At 48.4% G+C, this 21,282-nt stretch overlaps 1 protein-coding gene across 2 annotated transcripts; it reads right to left on the bottom strand.

The window, feature by feature from the left end:
* Nucleotides 1-350: 350 nt before the first annotated feature.
* On the bottom strand, nt 351-18,688 carry TLR8 (toll like receptor 8). Of its 2 annotated transcripts, XM_072818374.1 has the most exons (3): nt 18,537-18,688; nt 4,471-4,528; nt 351-3,520 (listed from the first exon to the last, which is right to left on the bottom strand). In XM_072818374.1, the coding sequence occupies exon 3, from the start codon at nt 3,512-3,514 to the stop codon at nt 398-400; it is 3,117 nt and encodes a 1,038-aa protein (XP_072674475.1). In that variant the 5' UTR covers nt 3,515-3,520; nt 4,471-4,528; nt 18,537-18,688; the 3' UTR covers nt 351-397. The 2 variants fall into 2 exon arrangements, with proteins under 2 accessions (XP_072674475.1, XP_072674476.1); XM_072818375.1 differs by lacking the exon at nt 4,471-4,528 and having other exon boundaries at nt 18,537-18,668.
* Between the last annotated feature and the right edge of the window lie 2,594 nt (nt 18,689-21,282).

A 21,282-nucleotide genomic window follows, 5' to 3' on the forward strand; every position in this document is an offset into this window, starting at 1 on the left:
TGCTAGCTACCTCTTTCTTTTGTTGGCTTTGATGAAGCAAGCTGCCCCGTGGGAGACTTCCTGCTAGGGGGGCAAGTGAGAACAGCCTTTGACCGACAGCGAGGGAGGAACTGGGTCCTGAAAACCACCGCGTGAGTTTGAGCCTGGAAGGGGATCCCAAGCCCGGGAGGGTCCCGTGGCCCTCACTGACCTCTAGACTGCAGCCTTTGAGAGACACTGAGCAGAGGACTCGGCCAAGCCTCGTCCGCGATCCCGACCAGAGACGCTAAGATCACAGAGTGTGGGACTCTAAGCCACTGAGTCTGGGGGTAATTTGTTACGCAGCAATAAATACCTAAGACAGAAGGGCAGTCGCTTCACATTTTTATTATGTTGGCAGGTCATGGCTTAACATCAGTTAGTATTGCTTAATGGAATCAACGTACAAATTGTTATACCGTGAATCGTTTTCAGTTAAGACCACGTTTTTCAGACTTTGCCAAAACAAGCCTTCCGCCTTGGGGTTGTCAGGCCATTGAAGGATGGAGCTCTTGCAGATCCTCTGCCGCAGCCTCAGATACTGAGAATGCTGTAACACTGGCTCCAGCAAAATAAATATGATCACATCCATATTCTCATCCATGAGCCGCTGCAAGGCCAAGTAGAACGCCGTTTTAAAGTTCCAGTTTTGGGCGTATTCTTTGGTTAAGACGAATATGGTTTTCTTGCTTTGGTTTATGCTCTGCATGAGGTTATCGATGATGGCTAATCCCGGGTCCCAATCTCTCTCCTCTAAACAGAGGAGCACATTTTTCCCTTCACTCTCTTCTAGGTGGAAGCGCAGCTCATTTATCACCCAGTCAGTAACAGAGGCATCTTTGGTGTCATAAGAAACATAGGCGTCGTAGAAAGTTTGGGACGTGGAAACAGACCTGTAGCCTTTTACCTTAGCCAAGCACACGTGATAGATAAACCAGACATCCCAGTAAAACCAATGGTGACCCAAGGCAGCCAACATGACGGTGACGGTGATAAAGGACGTGAAGATACACAGCACCGCCGCGAGGGTATCCGAAATACAAGTTGTTAGCTCCAGACTCACAATGCTCTTCCCCCTTTGATCCCCGGGACTAGAGCAGATGACGTCTGTCAACCTAGGGATGGTGACATTCAGATTTTCATCCATCCATCTTCGAAAATCTCCAATGTCGCAAGTACAGTCAAAAGGGTTTCTACCTAGTTCCAGAATGGCTAAACTGGTGTTGGTCTTAGTTTGCAGCGTGGATTTGTTGATCATCTTCAGCAGGTTGGAGCTCAGGTCGAGGTGAATCAGACTGCTGGCTTCGGAAAGAAAGCTGGCGGGCAGGTGGGAAATCCTGTTTCGGTGAAGTAGCAGCGTCTGCAGGGAAGACGTGAATTTGGAGAGGCTGTTGGTTATAGAGGACAGCCTGTTTCCACTCAAGTCCAGCACCTGGAGACGTGGAAACTCCTGGAGTAACGTCCAGTTAAAGAAATTTAAAGCGTTATTTTTTATGTACAGTTGGGTGAGACTCTGGGGCAGGTTCAGGAAAGCTTCGTTCGGGATGCGCCGGAGGTTGTTTAAGGATAGATCGAGCCGTGTCAGATTCCTGAGACGTGTAAAAATTTTCCAGTACTTGTCACCTTCGGCATTCCACAAAATGTCAAGGCGGTTTCCACTGAAAACTAATTCTTCCAGGGACACGCTTCTCAGGTCTTGCTCCGTTAAAGTGTAGATGCTGTTGTGGCTCAAGTTTAAGACTTTCAGTTGTGTTAAGTTTTGAATAAATCCTAGGCGGTGCGTCACCCCTGCTATTCGGAAGTAGTGTGCATTGTAGCTGAGATCCAGAACTTCTAACTCGGGCAGATCACTGAGCGCATTGTCATCGTCAAAGTCTAGTCTGTTGTTTGTCAAATCCAAATATTTGATATGCGGCACCGCTGAAAATTCATTTCCATGTAACACTTGACCGTTGCCGTTCGAAGACAGATTTAAGCAGGCGATGTCATGAAAAGCTTCAAATTGCTCTCGCCCGATGAAGAAAATACTGTTCAGGCTTAAATCTAAGGCTTTGCCATAAACTGTACATTGTGGCTTTATTAAAGGATGGGTGTTATGATAAAAATTTGAGTGTGGGTCAAACTCCATATCCGCTGAGCGTGGCTTAAGGACATGCCTTTGAGAAGAGGAACCATTTACTTCATTCTGCCGGATATCATTTACCAAGGGTGATATTCTGTTTTCTGACAAGTAAATGATGGAGAGGTTGGGGAAATTTTGGAAAAGGGTAAAATTAATTTGCTTAATAAAGTTGACACCCAAGTTGATAGTCTTTAGATTTGAGAGACCCATCAGGGGCTCGAAGTCTCCCGCTCTAAGTTCCTGGAATACGTAACCTCTTAAGTGCAACGCCTGGAGCAACTTCAGGCTAGAAAAGTTGTGGGAAATATTAATATATTTGGGATATTTCGCCTTTACGTAGTTATAAGATAAGTCAAGTATTTCCAAGACGGGCAGCTTCGTCAAAAATTCCCCGGAGGCTATTTCGTCAACTAAATAATTGAATTCCAGATGCAGTACCTTCAGGTTACGCATGTTGTCAAACCACGTTGCAGGAATCTTCCGGAGGGAAGTGCTAGAGAGGTTTAGGTAGCGAAGCTCCGTCAGGGTTTGAAAAGCAAGAGGATGGATCTGAATTGAAGCGCCTCCCTCACAAGGTGTACAGGGAAATGGGGCATTGAAGCACCTCGGACAGTTCCCGCTTAAATCCAGGACTCTTAAATTTCTCAATCCCTTGAAATCTTCCTGACTGATGATTTTAATCTTGGCGTTGCTAAGATAAAGTTCCTTCAGGGAGCTTGGCAGTTTCGGGGGCACATGGACAAGCTTATTAAAGGACAGGGACAGCACCTCCAAATTCGTAAGACTTTCAAATGTTCCGTCTTCTATGTTGAAAGTTTTGTTGTTACAGTTGTTGCCAAAATAGCAATTCCAGCTCAAATAGAGCCTTTCCAGATTCGTGAGCCCAGACGTATTCTTTTTCGTTACCCAGATGATGTTGTTCTGAATCAGGCTAAGTTCCTTCAAAGACCCTGGCAAGCCAGCCGGTATTTGGTATAACTGGTTGTCTTCAAGGAGTAACTGGTTTAGGTTTTGTAGGTTGAGGAATGCCCCATCTGTGATATTCATGCCATTTTTGTTATCAGGATTTTCACTCAGGTGCTGTGGGTTGGCGTTGTGATTTAGATTGATCTTAGTGAGATTTTGCAGCCCGTGGAATGATTCGTTTGTTATGTGTGTGATGTAATTATCAGACAGGTCTAGCACTGTCACGTACTTGCCCACTGTTTGGGGAACTTCTTGAAGTCGACGACCGTTGCACTCTGCAATAACAGAGCCATTCTGTCTTCTCTCGTCACAAGGATAGCTTCTAGAATAATTTGCTTTGGTGACGAACTCATAGGAGTCAGAGATGAGCAAGAAAAGGCAGGTCAGAACCAAAGACCGAGGGCTCATGTTTTCCTAAGGAAAATCAAAAGTGGAAGCGCAATGTTAGAGTAGCAGTATTTACTACGCATTTCATGATGCGACTATCAGCGCTTCATCACACCGTGCATGCGTTTTGAAGTGTGAATTCTCTCAACAATTCAACAAATTTGGTTTGGAACAATTGAATTAAAAATATATATATATATATTTTTTTTACTGGAATTCGATTTGCCAACATATAGTATAACAATTGGATTTTTAAAATCTGTTTTTCTGGGGATCCCTGGGTGGCTCAGTGGTTTAGCACCTGCCTTTGGCCCAGGGTGTGATCCTGGAGTTCCAGGATCGAGTCCCACATTGGACTCCCTGCATGGAGCCTGCTTCTCCCTCTGCCTGTGTCTCTGTCTCTCTCTCTCTGTGTCTCTCATGAATAAATAAAATCTTTAAAAAAGTAAAATAAAATCTGTTTTTCTTTTTCACATATTTATTTAAATTCTAGTTGGTTCACATATCGTCTAATATTGGTTTTAGGAGTAGAATTTAGTGATTCATCCCTTACATATAACACCTAGTGCCAGGTTATGAAAATTGTTTGGAAAGATTTTAATTTCTCGCTGCCTTCAGCTTCATGGTGCTCAAAGAAGTTGAAGATGGAACTATCTGAGATTATGTTGATGAGAAAGCCTGGGAAGCTTTTGCTTGCAGAGGCATTAATTGAGATGCCGCATCACTGTAGCAGGTCTGATGCTGGCCCGTGGCTGTGGTTCATCTAGGTCTGTAGCGCAGCAAGCTATAGATTCATAGCTTCAACCTATTAGCATAACTCTTGATGAAAGTTGGCCCGTCCCAAGTAGAGTTCAGATCCAGCTTTCATTATGGGGTCATCCAAGATCTCCAAGCCAGAGTCACCTCTAGCTCATCTACGTAGCCATCTCTCTACACAACCGTATCTCTTATTGCCATTCCCCCCAGTTTTTTCCTACCTCTCCGGTGGTGCGTCTCTGGATCTCTTATCTCCTCGAGTGACAAAGCGGACACCTTCTGTTGATAAGGATAACAGCGTATCAGGTAGTGTGCTCACCAGAAACATTTTCTCACCCGTGTTAATGCTCAGAGCAACACAATGAGGTGGGTTCTATGTTTTTCACATTTTGTGGGTGAAGAAACAAACCCAGACACTTTGGTGGCTTTCAGAAGGATAGAGCAGCCCGGGTGGCTCAGCGGTTTAGAGCTGCCTTCAGTCCAGGGTGTGATCCTGGAGACCCGGGATCGAGTCCCATGTCGGGCTCCCTGCATGGAGCCTGCTTCTCTTTCTGCCTGTGTCTGTGCCTCTCATGAATAAATAAATAAAATCTTAAAAAAAAGAAGGATGATACACCGTAGAGCTGGATCCCAGTCATTCTGATTCCAACATCGTGTTTTAACCAGTAGCCATGATGCTACACAACCTCGCTTTGAAGTCTTCATGCCAGAACAGTGCCTCAATTGTAGACAGCACGCAACAAAAACTTTGCGGAATGCCTACCAGTGCTCACATGTCCCTTAGCAGATGAACATTGGCATGCATAGCTATTCTGTGGCTAATATTGTAAACTTCTGTGGGGAAGACGTGATGTTTCCTATTTTTATGTGGCCTCTGTAACACTTTGTAGTGCCTCACTTTCTGCAGCCCTCTCTCTTTTTTTTAAGACTATTTATTTTTAAAGATTTGAGGGGATCCCTGGGTGGCTCAGCAGTTTGGCGCCTGCCTTTGGCCCAGGGTGCGATCCTGGAGTCCCGGGATCGAGTCCTGCATCCAGTTCCCGGCATAAATAAATCAAATCTTTTTTTATTCATTCATGAGAGACACAGAGAGAGAAGCAGAAACATAGGCAGAGGGAGAAGCAGGCTCCCTGCGGGTAGCCCGATGCGGGACTTGATCCCTGGACCCTGGGATCACGACCTGAGCCAAAGGTAGGCGCTCAACCACTGAGCCACCCAGGCGTCCCTCTGCAGCCCTCTCAACGGAGGGCTCAATATATTACTTCTGGTAGTTATACAATGCAATAAACAGATTAGTGTGATTCGTTTGATGAGGGTCATGGTCAACTCTCAAAATCTTATTTCACTGGGCATGGAAACCAACCTTCACTAAATTGTACTTTTCACTAGAGCACAACTCACATCCTTATTGAGAGTGAAGCCAGGTAAGTGCTTCCTCTTTAAATCCTTCTAAAGTTGAGGGTTAATGAGCTAACAGTCACTGTCATAGCCTTGGTAGTAAATAGTGATATTCTGGGGATCAGTGATCACTGCCAATTCATCGCACTCGAGGAAGAGCCAGCTCCTGATGAGATGAAAATATATAAGGTGAACCAGAACCCCCAGGCATTTCCAGTTACTTTCAGTTATTTTCAAATACAGCACAATCTAGGTGCCGCTACTTGATGTTTTACTAGAAGAAAGCCCTGCTTTACCTGGTTTGGTAGGCAGAATTTTAAGAGGGCCCCTCTGGCCTTTGCCCCCTCGCACTACTGGTGTAATCGTGCTATGTCACTGTGGCAAAAGGTTGATTATCTAGATGGGCCTAATTTAATTGTATGTGCCTCTAAAAGCAGCGAGTTTTCTCTGGCTCGCAGCAGAAAGGAGAACCAGAGATCAGAAGCAGGAGAATAATTTGACTCTTGCGGACTTAAAGGTGGATGGGGCCGCTGACGGGGAATGCAGGCAGCCTTTAGAAGCCGAGAGTGATTCTCTGCTGACACCTTGCAAAGAAATGCCCCCTCTCCCATCCTACAACCACAAAGAACTAAAACTGACTGACACCCTGAATGCACTTGCAAATGGATCCTTACTCGGAACCTGGAGAGAAGAGTCCAGCTTGGCCAGTATGTTGATGTGAGCCTTAGGAGATCTAGAGCAGAGGACCCAGGCAAGCCCACTCAGACTTAACCTACAGAAATTTGAGCTAATAAATGCGTATTGTTTAAAGCCTCTAATTATATTAATTTGATATGTTAAATTTGAGTTTGTGATCTTCCAGTGGAGATGTCCAGTAGGCAGTTACATATATGCCCCTTGGGCTCAGAGGAGCCTCATGGACGGATGAATTTGGGAGTTGTGGCAAGTGTACACCATAAAGGATATTCCACATTTCTGTTCCATCAACAACGATTTTCTCATCTTTTTTTCCTAGTAATTTTATGATTTCACTTTCTTACACTGAAATATTTATCTCACTGGGATTGTTTTGGCTTAAAACATGAGGTACAGGGATGCCTGGGTGGCTCAGCGGTTAAGCATCTGCCTTCGGCTCAGGGCGTAATCCCGGGGTCCTGGGATCTAGTCCCCTATTGGGATCCCCGCATGGGGCCTGCTTCTCCCTGCCTGTGTCTCTGCCTCTCTCTGTGTCTCTCATGAATAAGTAAATAAGATCTTTAAAAAAAACAAAACAAAAACATGAGGTGCAGACTCACAATATTTTTTTCTCAACAGAGACCTGGTTGCCCCAACACTGTTTATGTATTTATTTTCACCGAGGTATAGTTGACACTCAGTGTCACATTAGTTTCAGGCACATAACCTAGTGATTCGATACCTCTGCACCTCATGCTCTGCTCAGCACAGGTGTGGCCCCCACCTGCCACCACACAGCGCTATTACAGTACCTCTGACTGTACTGCCTGCGCTGTACCCTTCATCCCCGAGGCGTACTCATTCCCTACCTGGAAGCCCGTATCTCCCATTGCCCCCTTCACCCATTTTTCTCATTCCCCACCACCCTCTCCTCTGGCAACTACTAGTTTGTTGTCTGTATTCCTAGGTCTGCTTCTTTGATTCGTTCATTTTTTTTTTGTTTTTTAGATTCCACAGATAAGTGAAATCATACAGTATCTGTCTATGACGTATGTCATTGAGCATAATGCCGTCTGGGTCCATCCACGTTGTCACAAGTGGCAAGATCTCATTCTTTTTCTTTAAATTATATCACAATAGCCTTTTTTAAACAAAATATTTAATTTATTTATTTATGGGAGAGAGAGAGAGAGAGAGAGAGAGAGAGAGAGAGGCAGAGACACAGGCAGAGGGAGAAGCAGGCTCCATGCAGGGAGCCCAACGTGGGACTCGATCTCTGGTCTCCAGGATCACGCCCTGGGCTGAAGGTGGCGCTACCACTGGGCCACCCGGGCTGCCCAGATCTCATTCTTTTTTATAGCTGTTGTGTGTACACTACATCTTTATCCATTCATCTATCGATGGACACTTAGGCTGCTTCCACATTCTGGCTATTGTGAATGAGGCTGTAATGAACATAGGAGTGTGTGTATTTTTTTGAATTCGTGCTTCCATTTTCTTTGGATTCATACCCAGTAGTGAAATTACACCATATAGTGTTTCTATTTTTTAGTTTTTGAGGAACCTCCAACAGTATTTTTCGCAGTGGTTGTACCAGCACCAATTAACATCGCCACCAACAGGGCACAAGGGTTCTCTTTTCTCCACATCCCCCTCAACATGTCTTTTGTGTGTGCATTTTATTTTAGCCATTGTGACAAGTGTGAGGTGAGATCTCATGGAGGTTTTGATTTACATTTTCCTGAGGATGAGTGATGGTGAGCATCTTTTCATGCGTCTGTTGGCCATCCCTATGCCTTCTTTAGAAAAATGTCTATTCGGGTCCTCTGCCCAATTTTAATCAGACTATTTTTTTGGTGTTGAGTTGTGTAGTTCATGCATTTTGGATAGCAACCCTTTATCAGACAGACCCTTTGCAAATATCTTCTCACATTCAGTAGGTTGCTGTTCTGTTTTGTTGATGTGTAATATCATTTGAATAATTTTTTGCTCACCAACTTGATATACTCCTTTTATCATATACTAACTTTCCTGTATATTTGTTTTTTTTAAAAGATTGTATTTATTTATTCATGAAAGACACAGAGAGGGAGAGAGAGGCAGAGACACAGGCAGAGGGAGAAGCAGGCTCCATGCAGGGAGCCCGACGTGAGACTCGATCCCGGGTCTCCAGGACCACATCCTGGGCCGAAGGTGGTACTAAACCGGGAGCAGCCCCCTGGGCTGCCCACTTTCCTGTATATTTGGGTCTATTTCTAGACTCTCTGCTTCATCAATCTGTTCATCATTCATGCGCTAGCATTAAAACATGCGCATGTTTTAATAACTACAGTTTGAGGGGATGTTATATCTGATCGGGCAAGTCCTGCTCAGTGTTCTCCTTTGGTGAACGGATTACTCCTATTAGACGGTAGAAATTATGGTGGAGAGGGGCGCCCGGGGGGCTCAGTGGGTGAAGCATCTGCCTTCGGCTCAGGTCATGATCCCGGGGTCCTGGGATTGAGGCCCGCATTGGGCTCTCCACTCTGCGGGGGGCCTACTTCTCCACCCACCTCTGCCCACAGCTCCCCCTGCTTGTGCACTCTCTCTCTCCCTCTGTTAACTAGATCAATAAAACCTTAAAAGAAAAAAAAAGGAAATTATTATGAAGAGAAATAAAGACAGGGAAGAGGTTGGTTATGTAGACTGTCCGTCGATTGGGATTTGTCTGTTGGTTTTCTCATGATGAAACTGGGGTAATGGCTGAGGCAGTGCTTGTCAGGTTCCTGCTCTAATTTTTAATTATTAATTAATTAAAAAATTCAAAATTAATGTTTAAAAGGGCCCATGAGGAACAGATGGCAGGGTAAGGCCAGATTGGAGACTCTTCCCTTGGCCTGCTAAATAGCTGTGTTGGTAGGAGTGGCATTTTTAGGTAGTTCGTTGGGCAGGTCCAGAGGACAGAGCTGCCCCGTGTGGCCTCAAGTTAAGGCCTCCACATCTCATTTCAGAGGCCAAGGTCTCTCCTACAACAATGAACAAGTGAGCAGAAAAGCCTCTAGGGGGCACTGGAGACCAGGAGGAGAACTTGTTGAACTCCACTGGGTTTTTTTGTTTTGTTTTGTTTTGTTGTTTTTTTCAGGATGAAAATGGCCTCCCAGAGAGTGAGGCAGCTTACAGTAGATGTCGGCCAGGGAAGGGATCAGGACATCCCGCAGATCTGTGAGCGAGGAGCTCGAGGTTCCTAGCTCCACCCTTCCACGAGTCCAGAGTGGACAAGCTCCATGTAACCTCAATTTGAAGAGAAACACAAGGCGGGGCAGGGTGGGAAGTGGCGGGCAGGCTGCTAGCCTGGGGGTTGAGGAGAAAACCTCCCCCCGTCAGCCTCTCCCTCTGCCTCAGGTCCTCTCCCAAAGTGCTGGGTGAGGCCCAGGGGCCAGGCCGCTTGGCAAGGCCCTAGCTCGCTCGTCCAGCTGGAGCTGGGGTGGGGGGCAAGACCCCAGCAGGAGCAGCATGACCTCCCCAGCCGAGCCCCTGGCTCCCAAAAGTCTGTGGCTCCAGAAGCACCTCCTGGGGAGCCAGATCCCAGGCAGGGCGAGAAGGGTACCCAGGACAACCAGGCCTCACTCAGGTGTCGTCGACGAGCCAACACATCCAGCCTGGCAACTCTGCAAGGAAAATAGAGAAATGGCCACTCGCCCCCCCCTCAAATAGAGAAATGGCAACTTGGCAAATAAAATCGAGGGCGCAAGGGGGCAATTGTGCAAGTAACACAGAAAGTGCAACTATGCAAATAAAACCGAACCTGAGACAGGGAGGAGAAAGGACGTGCACTTCTGCTGCTGTTTGCCTCTCCCGCCCTGGCAGGTCAAGGCCCCCACTAAGGGAGAGTAAGGACCGGGTCCCCCCTCCCCACATCTGCGAGGGCACATCGACAGAGAGCACCTGCAGCAGACAGCACCGAGCCCCGCCCTCCCCACCCTCCCCATCCTCCTCACCCTCCCCATCGACCTCATCCTTCCCATCCTCCTGATACTCCCCACCCTCCCCATCCTCCCCATCCTCCCGATACTCCCCACCCTCTCCATCCTCCCCATCGTCCCCATCCTCCCTATCCTCCCCACCCTCCCTATCCTCCCCATCCTCCTGATACTCCCCACCCTCCCCATCCTCCCCATCCTCCCCATCCTCCTGATACTCCCCACCCTCCCCACCCTCCCCATCCTCCCCATCCTCCCCACCCTCTCCATCCTCCCCATCGTCCCCATCCTCCCCATCCTCCCCACCCTCCCCACCCTCCCCATCCTCCTGATACTCCCCACCCTCCCCATCCTCCCCATCCTCCCCATCCTCCTGATACTCCCCATCCTCCCCATCCTCCCCATCCTCCCAATACTCCCCACCCTCTCCATCCTCCCCATCTTCCTCCTGCACCACCCCTGGCTCTGGGAACTCTGCCAATGTCCCAGCTCATGGACACTCCCCTCTAGCACCCCAGCAGGAAACCGGAGCATCTCCCTGGGAAAATGAACAAGCACGGTAGCAGGGCTGTGAGTGCCAAATTTAAGGGGGCACCCCAAAACTTAGTCATCAAGGTGAATGCTAGTCTAACAACTTAAAATCTCTCATGGGCTAAATATTCAACATTTTAAATAAAGATGGGCACCTGGGTGGCTCAGTGGTTGAGCATCTGCCTTTGGCTCAGGGTGTGATCCTGGGGTCCTGGGATCGAGTCCCGAGTCGGGCTCCCTGCATGGAGCCTGCTTCTCCCTCTGCCTGTGTCTCTGCCTCTCTCTCTCTCTGTGTCTCTCATGAATAAATACATTTAAAAAAAATCTTTCAATGAAGACAGAATCCAACCCTGCACTTGTGAGGCACCACTTCACTTGCCTCACCCTGAGCCCAGCTGTGGTTCCAAAAAAACTTTATTCACCAAAACTGGCAAAACTAGTCTGCAGGCTGGGCTGTAATTTGCCAGTTTGATTTTTGAATAGCAAATAGCACTATTAAAATATTGCTTATTTTGATTATGGAGCTTTTTGGCATCCTCCCTTCCTTAAATTTTGCACCTGGATGAGCACCTCAACTTGCCTCACCCCGGCCTCAGCCTTGCACCAGAGAAAAGATCTATGATCACGTTGGCATAGTCTGACCAAAAGCGACTCACAGCCATTCATCTTGGGCACAGACTCATCCGTTGGGAAGTCCTGTCCTTGAAATCGGAGCTCGTAATCAGTTATTTGATGCCCCACGCTTGAGTATGAAATAACAACCAATACCAATCACCTGAGCGATTCACCGAGCATGAGAAAAATCGATACAAGCAAAAAGAAAAAAACAATCAGACACAGCTATTGATCGAATGAGGCCTTCTGGTGCCCAGGATAGTGGTTTACGGTTTATTTTCTTAATGCAGGTCCTGTCTTGCACGCATTCTCAGTCCCCTCTCTGCAAGTCTGAAATCCTAAAAAATTTGAGCACCAGAAGACTACATTTTTGTTTCTTTTATAACATATTTGGCAGCTGAACGTGACCTGAACTGACCTAAGGCTACTGTCACCTGTATTTCCGTACTTAGCGTGAGCATTCTTGTTTCACGGCAGAAACAGCCACGTGCCTGACCTGGACCCCTTGGAAGTGTTTTATAATGTATCGTGTGGGGAGCATGTCATCTTGCTGGAATGTGAATTCTGAATTCGGACGCCCTGCTGGCCTACAGGTTTCAGATAAGGGACTGGGGATCAGTACTTAAACCTCCTGGGCACCCGCGTGGCACAGTTGGGTAAGTGCTCGACTCTTGGTTTCGGCTCAGGTCACGATCTCAGGACTGTGAGATGGAGCCCCTGAGTCGGGCTCTGTGCTCCGCTCCGCAGGGAGTGTGCTTGTCCCCCTCCCCTGTCCCCTGCCTCTCCCCCTGCTTGTGCTCTCTGGCTCTCCATCAAATAAATAAAATCTTAAAAAAAAAAAAACTTAGGGGATCCCTGGGTGGCTCAGTGGTTTAGCACCTGCCCTTGGCTCAGGGCCTGATCCTGGGGTCCCGGGGTCGAGTCCCCCATCGGGCTCCCCATAGGGAGCCTGCTTCTCCCTCTGCCTGTGTCTCTGCCTCTCTCTCTCTGTGTGTGTCTCTCATGAATAAATAAATAAAATCTTAAAAAAAAAAACAACTTAGATCTCCTTCCCTGGGGACATATTAGTGATTCCTGAGTTTCCCTTGGCATGTGTGGTAAATCAGCAAATCGAATGTGGTTGTCAACAGGGCTGAGCTATGACTTTCATGGCACTTGTGGGCTCCTTCCTCCATTAAAAAAAAATAGTAAAAGATTTCTCTAATGACTGTTTTGGCATAAAGCCCCACACAGTCTGGGCTGGATTATGTTACTTTCCTGATTGTTTTATTTTATTTTGTTTTATTTTATTTTATTTTATTTTATTTTATTTTTTAAAAGATTTTAAAAGAGAAGCAGGCTCCATGCAGGGAGCCTGACGTGGGACTTGATCCCAGGTCTCCAGGATCAGGCCCTGGGCTGAAGGCGGTGCTGAACCACTGAGCCACCCAGGCTGCCCCACTTTCCTGATTTTAAAGAAAACAAAATGTCTCCTTAAAGTGTCACGGGTCCCAGGCCTTGTGCCTTCTAAGAAGAGCTCTCCAAAGAGAAGCCAACCCTGGTTGTCAGTGCTGTCGCCCTGGGGCTCAGATCAGGCCCAGGGGTGAGGTGGGGAGATACCCGCTGGCGGAAAGAGAAGGGTTAGAGCGGAGCTGACCGGTGGGGGACCCGAAGCCAGCAGAGGTGGCAGACAGGGATCAGAAAAGGAGAGTGTGGTGGCTTCAGTTATGCCCCCCAAACACATGCTGAACTTTTTTTTTTTTAAGATTTTTTATTTATTTATTCATGAGAGATGCACAGAGAGGGGCAGAGACACAGGCAGAGGGAGAAGCAGGCTCTGCGCTGAGCAGGGGGCCCGACGTGGGACTCAATCCCGGGACCCCGGGGTCACGCCCTGAGCCAAAGGCAGACGCTCAGCCTCTGAGCCCCCCAGGGATCCCCACACGCTGAACTTCTCTGTACCTGTGAGTGTGACCTCACTTGGAAGTAGGGTTTTTAGAATTGGAATGGAGTCGGGGCACCTGAGGGGCTCAGTGGGTTGAGTGTCTGCCTTCGGCTCATGTCTGGGGTCCTGGGATCGAGTCCTGCATCGGGCCCCCTGCTCAGCATGGAGCCTGCTTCTCCTTCTCCCTCTGCTCCACCCCCTGCTTGTGTTCTCTGTCTCTCTAAAAAATAATAAAATCTTTTAAAAAAACCAAAATGAATGGGATGGAGTCAAAGTGAGGTCCTGCTGCTTTAGGGTGCAGCCTAGTCCGGTGACTGGGGTCCTAAGAAGGAGGGGACGTTGGCAAGGAGCACCAAGGACTGCCGGCCACCTGCCGGCCACCGCGGGGAGCCAGGAGCAGGGCCTGGGACCCTTCCCCCTGAGCCACCAAGAAGGAACCAAGCGTGCTGATAGCACCTGGATCTTAGACTTCCGGCCTCCAGGATGGCCAGAGCACCCGGTGCTGTGGTTCTGGGCCACCAAGTTTGTGATGCCTGTCACAGAGGCCCCAGGAAACTAAGAGGGTGAGAACGGGTGGCCGGTGACCCCACCGCCCAGACACAGTGCAGCGGCCCGAGGAGGCCCTTGGTGCACACAGGCCCGGGGCTCAGTGCCCTGCACAGCCCCGAGGACGCCCGAGGCAGCGTGCTCTGGATTCTCACTGGGAACCCCCAGAAAAAGTCAGGACCCGTTTGTTTCTTTAAAGAGAGCCTATGACACACACACACACTCAGACATGCACACACGCACGCACACAGAAATCTGTTTAACTTCCCCTCCCTGCCAGAGACAGCTGTTGCTAGCTGTAGAGGAAGCGATTTCACAACCGTTTTCCTATTTTCCGTGCGTCCTCAGGTCTTTGGCTGGGGCCGTGGCACACCACAGGCCACACCAGTCCCTCGAGTTCCGAAAGATGCACACGACACAACAAAAAACAACCTGCCTTGGTCCTCCCTCAAATCTGCCTTCTGTGCTTGGATGCCAGGGGACGCCACAACCACAATTTTCAAGGCCCAGCGCCCTTTCAAGGCTCAGAAAAGTCCGCCTTGGCTGGGGACACCCCCAGAAGCCGTCCTGTGGGCCGAGGGTCGTGCGTAGGACAGAAGCTGAACGTGCTGGGTGCAAAGGGAGCGCTCCCCACTGGGCGGTGCTAAAATAGATCCCGCTGGTTTTCCTGCACAATTTCACAATCTAGGGCAAAAATCGCCTGCGGGGGTTCCGGGTGGGGGCCGAGCCTGCCTTCCTGAAATAAAACAGCTTTTTATCTTTCCACATCCCTGTCCTAGGCTGCAAACGGCCTTTCGGCAATGATGCCCCCTTTCCTCGCCCTCTGCCTCCCAACATCTCCCGAGTTTACTCCTTTCTCAGGATGGGTCCCGCTGGTAACCCCTAGCGCTGCAGTGTCAAGAGAACCCATTGATTATAAAACGTGATTAATCCCCCCAGGTGACTTATTTCCCTGTTTGGGCAGGTGTGCCGTGGCATTCGACCAGACCTGATTTTTTTATTTTTTTATTTTTTAAATTTTTGCCAAACTGGACATTTTTCTAACTTCTAACAGGTTTTGATTCGTTTGCAGTTGACTCTGTGGACCACTGAGGCATCCTGGCAGTCAATGAATAAAGAAACGGTTGACAGGATTTGTCACCTCGGATAAAACGTATAATTAATCAATGGATTTTTTATTTTATCCATCCCAAAGCTGACGGATCCGCTCACAGCTTTGGAGGCAAGAAGATACCACTACCGCATCAAATGCACACGTCCAAAAAAAAAAAAAATACTAAAAAATAGTGAAAGGGAATAAAGGGGAAAGGAGAGAAAATGAGTGGGAAATATCAGTGAGGGAGACAGAACAGGGGAGACTCCTAACTCTGGGAAACGAACTAGGGGTGGTGGAAGGGGAGGAGGGCGAGGGGTGGGGGTGACTGGATGACGGGCACTGAGGGGGGCACTAGACGGGATGAGCACTGGGGGTTATACTATATGTTGGCAAATTGAACACCAATAAAAAATAAATTTATAAAAATAAAAAACACACACACAAAAAAAACAAAAAACAAACGCACACGTCCACAATGAGATGGGTCCTGATTTCCTATATGTTGAAATATGAAAAATCATGCTATTTGAATTCCTGGAAGTATAGGAGGGAGAACGTGGTGAGTGCTTTACCAGGAAGCAAACACTGGGAGCTGCGCCAAGTCACACATTTTTGTATTTAATCCTCCTAAAACTCAGGGCGGCAGGTGCTACTCTAAGCCCTCATTTTACAGACGGGGAACCTGAGGCTCAGAGAAGCCGATCTCCCCAAGGTCACTCAAATGGGACGTGGCAGGGCTGCAGCCGAGCCCGGGCACCCGGAGTGGTTAGCAGATGGGTGGGGCTGGAGGCAAGCAGCTGGTTGGCAATGCTCTGGTTTGGATTATCCGCAGGGACCTCCCGGCCACACCTGGACCTTCAGGATTCAAATGCTGGGAGTGGATTTTCCACCTTGCCTTTCTGCACTGGTCAGTCTACCCCTGGGGCACTTCCAGATTCTCTGGAATTCCGTAGAACCACCGGAAGCCTACTGACTGGAGACATAGGCACCCACGAGGAGCTCTTTGTTACCCTCGGCAAAGTCAGCACGGCCTGTACTCGCTCCTGCCGACCCAGAAGCCGCGGGTTACTCGTCCAATTTACTCTGCATTATAGTCCTGAAGGGTCATAAATTGGAGATAAGACCTTAAACAGCAGCAAATCCCGCAGTTCTGTTTAATAACCCAGCTGAAGTCAAGACATTCCATTGGAATGATGATCCCCCCAGTAGGCTCTGGCCGTCACCCTAAGATGCCCTTATAAATCACATCCAGCGGGTTTTCAAAGACTAACCATGAGTAACAACATGTTCCCCCACGAGACACACCCCACATCCCCTAAGTCTGGTTTCCCAGGGGCCTGCCTTCCGTCCCCCCCACCCCCCACCCCCGCCACACGCAGTGCTGAGGCTTAGCACAGGACAGGATGAGAAGCAGCCCCTGGAGGAGAACGAGCAAGCGTCACCCCCTGCCTCGCCCTGAACCACAGCCCTGGCTTTTCAGCTAAGGCATGCTTGGAGCCTTCATTTCACCTTCTGAAATCAAACCAAGGGGCTAATAAGTGAGCTCCGGGTCTTCTGGAATCTTCTCACCCCCCTACAAAAGGACTGTGCTCTTTTAAGCAAAGGACCAAAGGAGCTGGTCGGGTGCTGTCCTAAGGCAGTGGCTCTTGGGCTCACGTTGAGAAAGCTGTGAAGCTGAGAAGCTACGAACGGCTAGGCCCAGCCCTCGACATTCTGATTCCTTCAGTCTGGGGGGTCCCCGGTGATTCCAATGTGTAGTCAAGCCTCTGAGGTCAAAGGACCTTGCCAGGGGCCTGTGAGGTCCTTCACCTCTACCTAAGTCACCCGTGGAAGGGAGGCAGGGCATGTTTCCACGCTGAGTTTGATTTTGTTATCATTCCATTTTCACTTTTTTATAATACAGTTATATTGGCTGCGGCTCCCACAGCGGCTGACAAATACCTAGTAGAAACTGGATAACTTCGGGACGCCTGGGTCCGCGGTTGAGCGTCTGCCTTTGGCCCAGGACATGATCCTGGGGTCCCAGGATCGAGTCCGACATCGGACTCCCCGCATGGAGCCTGCTTCTCCCTCGGCCTGAGTCTCTGCCTCTCTCTGTGTGTGTGTCTCTCATGAATAAATAAATAAAATCTTTAAAAAAAAGAAAAGAAACTGGATAACTTCAATCCCAATTCCACATGTGTCATTGGCCCTGGCGGGCCACCACAGTCAGTTCATAAAGCATCATAAAAATTCAGTACAGACTTCGTCTCCTTTCAAGATCTAAAACGGGCATTACATGGATTTCAAAATTAACTCCTTTCGGCCACCAACAAGAGTGGAATCTCGCCATTTGCAACCATGTGGGGGGGGCTAGAGAGGATGATGCTAAGTGAAATAAGTCAGAGAAGGACAAATACCATATGATCTCACTCATTTGTGGAATTTAAGAAACAAAACAGATGAGCAAAGGGGGTGGGGAAAGACAGAGAGAGAGAGACAAACCCAGAAACAGACTCAGCTACAGAGAACACACGGGTGGTTGAGGGGGGTGAGGGGAGAAGTGAAACAGGTGATGGGGATGGAGGAGGGCACTTGTGATGAGCACCGGGTGATGGATGGGAGCGCTGAATCACCGCATTGTACACCTGAGCTTAATATTACACCGTAACCTTAACTACCTGGAACTAAGATCTTTAAAAAAATAAAAAAGGAAAGAAAAAGAACTTCGAAAACTTAAATATACACTAAATGGCTGTAGAAGTAAATAACTCCAAGAACTTTAATAAGCACTGACTGAGCATGGAAACATTATAAGGTAAATTTTGGATGAGAGTCTCTTGAAATCAGACTTTTTAACTGCTCTCAAATCTCAGAGTTTTTTGTAGAAAACACATCTTAAAATCGTCAAGTTTGTGTTTCCATCTGACAGTTGTCGGCAATAACAAAAAACTGACCCCCTGCTAGGTCTCAACACTCAAGCACACAACTGCAGAAATGGTACCACGTTTACTCAAAAATCCTGAACAAGAAAAGGGGCAACTAATATTGAACATTAAGCTCCTACGAGTCTCAATTTCAGGCTCCGCCTAGGCCCTCGCAAGCGACTGGCGCATGTGAGATCAGAGTTTGCCCTTTTTAATTTAGTTTAATTTAATTTTTTTTAAATAGAGGTAGCAAAGGAAAAACACTTCTCCCACCCACTTGGCTTTCAACTCTTTGGTTCTAGAAGAGAATATTGCTTCCTGCATGACCGGAGAGTCATAGTCAACTCCTGAACCTGGAATTTGCTTGTTGTCCTATTGGAATTAGTAAGATCGCTTACTAGGTTTGATTTTCAAAACCTACTGCACATGAGGCCACTCGGCCCACATTAGGGGTTGCTTCAATACTTAACCTTTTTATGCTTGTGGCCCCATCCGTCCCTTTCTGTGTCCACACCATTTGCTCCCAAACCACATTTCGGAGTCGGAATCAGGTATTTTGTTGGAAAGCTTTGTTAAAAGAATAGGGGCGGAAAAAAAAAAAAAAAAAAAAAAAAAAAAAAGAATAGGGGCGGCTTACCGAGCTTCTGTGGTCCTAAAGTCTCATCCCGTCACCTGCAGCACCGAGGGGGGCTGTCCTCTGGGCGGTAGGTGCACTCAGGGAAAAGAAACTGGCCAACTTCCTGAACTCGGCTGCTTTACCATCAGCGGAACCTAGCACGTGGTTTGCAGAACTTTATGTGAGAAGAAGGGAACTTGTGATTTCTTAACTGTTGCCAAATCATTTATTGACTGTGCTTTCAAATTTCAAAACTGAAATTCACGGGGAGGGGAGAAAGTTATTTATAAAATAATTTGAGTAAGTGATACAAATATAACACATATGGGGTTGGGTGTGTGTATGTGTGAGTTTGTGTATTTTGGGGTGTATGTCGGGGGGTGGGGAGATGGCTGCAAGGATCCTCACCAAAATGTTAACATCGGGGTGGGGGGCGCCGGGGTGGCTCAGCAGTTGAGCGTCTGACTTCGGCTCAGGGCGTGATCCCGGGGTCCTGGGATCTAGTCCCGCATCGGGCTCCCCACAGGGAGCCTGCTTCTCCCTCTGCCCGTGTCTCTGTCTCTCTTTCTCTTTGTGTCTCTCATGAATAAATAAATAACATCTCAACAAAAAATGTTAACATCGCTTTGCTCTGGAGTCTAGGATCAGGGGAAAAGGAAGGAGAGAAACAGGGAATATTTTTCTTCCGCTTCGCAAGCTTTAGTGTGTTTTTGTAAACTTCATAACTTTGAGGTCAGTTTAGGGTTGCCCAAACTCCTCTTTTGTTGTATGATTCACAGTTAAATAACACTTGCGTCGCCTTGACTTTGTCCCACTCATTTCCAAGACAGCTCATAGCAAGGGAGGTGTGGGGCTCCGTGGGGCCTGTCCCCCGGGTGTCCCCGCACCTCAGCCAGCACCTGGCACGTGGCCTAAGCCCAACAAACTTTCGGTGAATGGGCCAGCGGGGGGCTGGATGAGCACGCACCAGGCACGAAGACTCAGTTTCCTGATTTGGTCTGACAGGTGAAGTGGAACCGAGGGCCTCAGAAGGTTTAACTGAGCACTGGGGTCCGCAAACCACAGCGTGTGGGCCCAAGCAGGCCCCAGGGCGCGGGATGGGGGAGGGAAGAGTAATTTTTACAAATAAACACTTGCAACCGGTCTGCTGCTAAAGAACACTGACTTTAGGGATCCCTGGGTGGCGCAGCGGTTTAGCGCCTGCCTTTGGCCCAGGGCGCGATCCTGGAGACCCGGGATCGAATCCCACATCGGGCTCCCTGCATGGAGCCTGCTTCTCCCTCTGCCTGTGTCTCTGCCTCTCTCTCTCTCTCTCTCTGTGTGACTATCATAAATAAATAAAATTAAAAAAAAAAAGAACACTGACTTTAAACTTCAATCACACGATGCGATCATCCCCCCAAAAGAATTCCATTCTTGTCCTTATTAGACCTAGATCACCAAAAAAGTGCACTTGGTTATTCCGTTTTGATTTTTATCCATTAAATAATTGTGCGGGGGGGGGATCCCTGGGTGGCTCAGCGGTTTCGCACCTGCCTTTGGCCCGGGGCGCGATCCTGGAGTCCTGGGATTGAGTCCCGCGTCGGGCTCCCGGCATGGGGCCTGCTTCTCCCTCTGCCTGTGTCTCTGCCTCTCTCTCTCTCTGTCTGTCTCTCTCTGTCTATCATAAATAAATAAAAATAAAATCTTTTAAAAAATAAATAATTGTGCGATGTGTTTTTCTCGTACGACGGAAGTACCTACATAATGTCTTCAATGTGCCTCTTGGTCCGCGAAGCCTAAAATATTTACTTCACAGAGAACACTGGCCGACCCCTGGCCAAGAGAATCATTTGGGATGGGATGGGTGTGCTTCATCTCACCCTACACTGGGGACTGGGTGGGGACGGGGGACGTTTTTTTTTTTTTTAATTTATTTTTTATTGGTGTTCAATTTGCCAACATACAGAATAACACCCAGTGCTCATCCCATCAAGTGAAGGGGGGACATTTTCACGCACACGCACACACATGCGGTATCGCACACGTTGTGTCATTATTATCACCCCCCCCCCCCAGGGTTTCCATGACACCAGGCAACACAGCCTGTGGCTTCATAGGATCTCATGTCCGCGCCACCCCGGCTCTCGGTTTCCCTTGAACCATTTGCTCAGAAATAGCTTCTGAAGATAAGTAAAGGGGCACCTGGGGGGCTCTCAGGGAAGCTCTGCCTTCGGCTCAGGTCCTGATCCCGGGGTCCTCGGGTCGGGCTCCCTGCCCAGCGGGCAGTCTGCTTCTCCCTCTGCCGCTGCCCCCCTCCCTCCTGCTCTATCACCCGTTCTCTCTCTAATAAAGCAGTCAAATCTTTTATTTTTTTATTTTTTATTTTTTTATTTTTTCAGTCAAATCTTTTAAAAAGTAGTAAGTAAAACTGACAGCCAGCAGTGGCCTGAGCGTCAGGCTGGACTCCTGGGCAGCCTTTCTGGGAAGGCCAGACACACATGCCCTGGCTCCCGGGCCACCAAGTGTCAGCCCATTACAGATCCGTCATCCGGGCACTCGGAAGCATGGCACACGGTGGGGCGACACTTGCCGACGGCCTGGTGGGTGCCCGTGCTGGGCACGCTCGTGAAGATGAGCCACTTGTTCAAGGCCAACGAGGCTCCGCGGGTTTTCCTGCACAACCAGTGACCTTGAGAGATGACAATGAAATGGACGGCGGGGCCAGAGGGTCGCTGCAGACGGGAAGCTCAGCCCCATGTGGAAAGGGCGGGGGGATCCTCGGCCC

This window comes from Canis lupus, chromosome X (genome assembly GCF_048164855.1).
Source record: "Canis lupus baileyi chromosome X, mCanLup2.hap1, whole genome shotgun sequence".
NCBI classification, from domain to species: domain Eukaryota; kingdom Metazoa; phylum Chordata; class Mammalia; order Carnivora; family Canidae; genus Canis; species Canis lupus.

Coding starts and splice junctions, on each gene's coding strand:
- TLR8 (XM_072818374.1), bottom strand. CDS start 3,514: ATGAGCCCTCGGTCTTTGGTTCTGACCTGCCTTTTCTTGCTCATCTCT.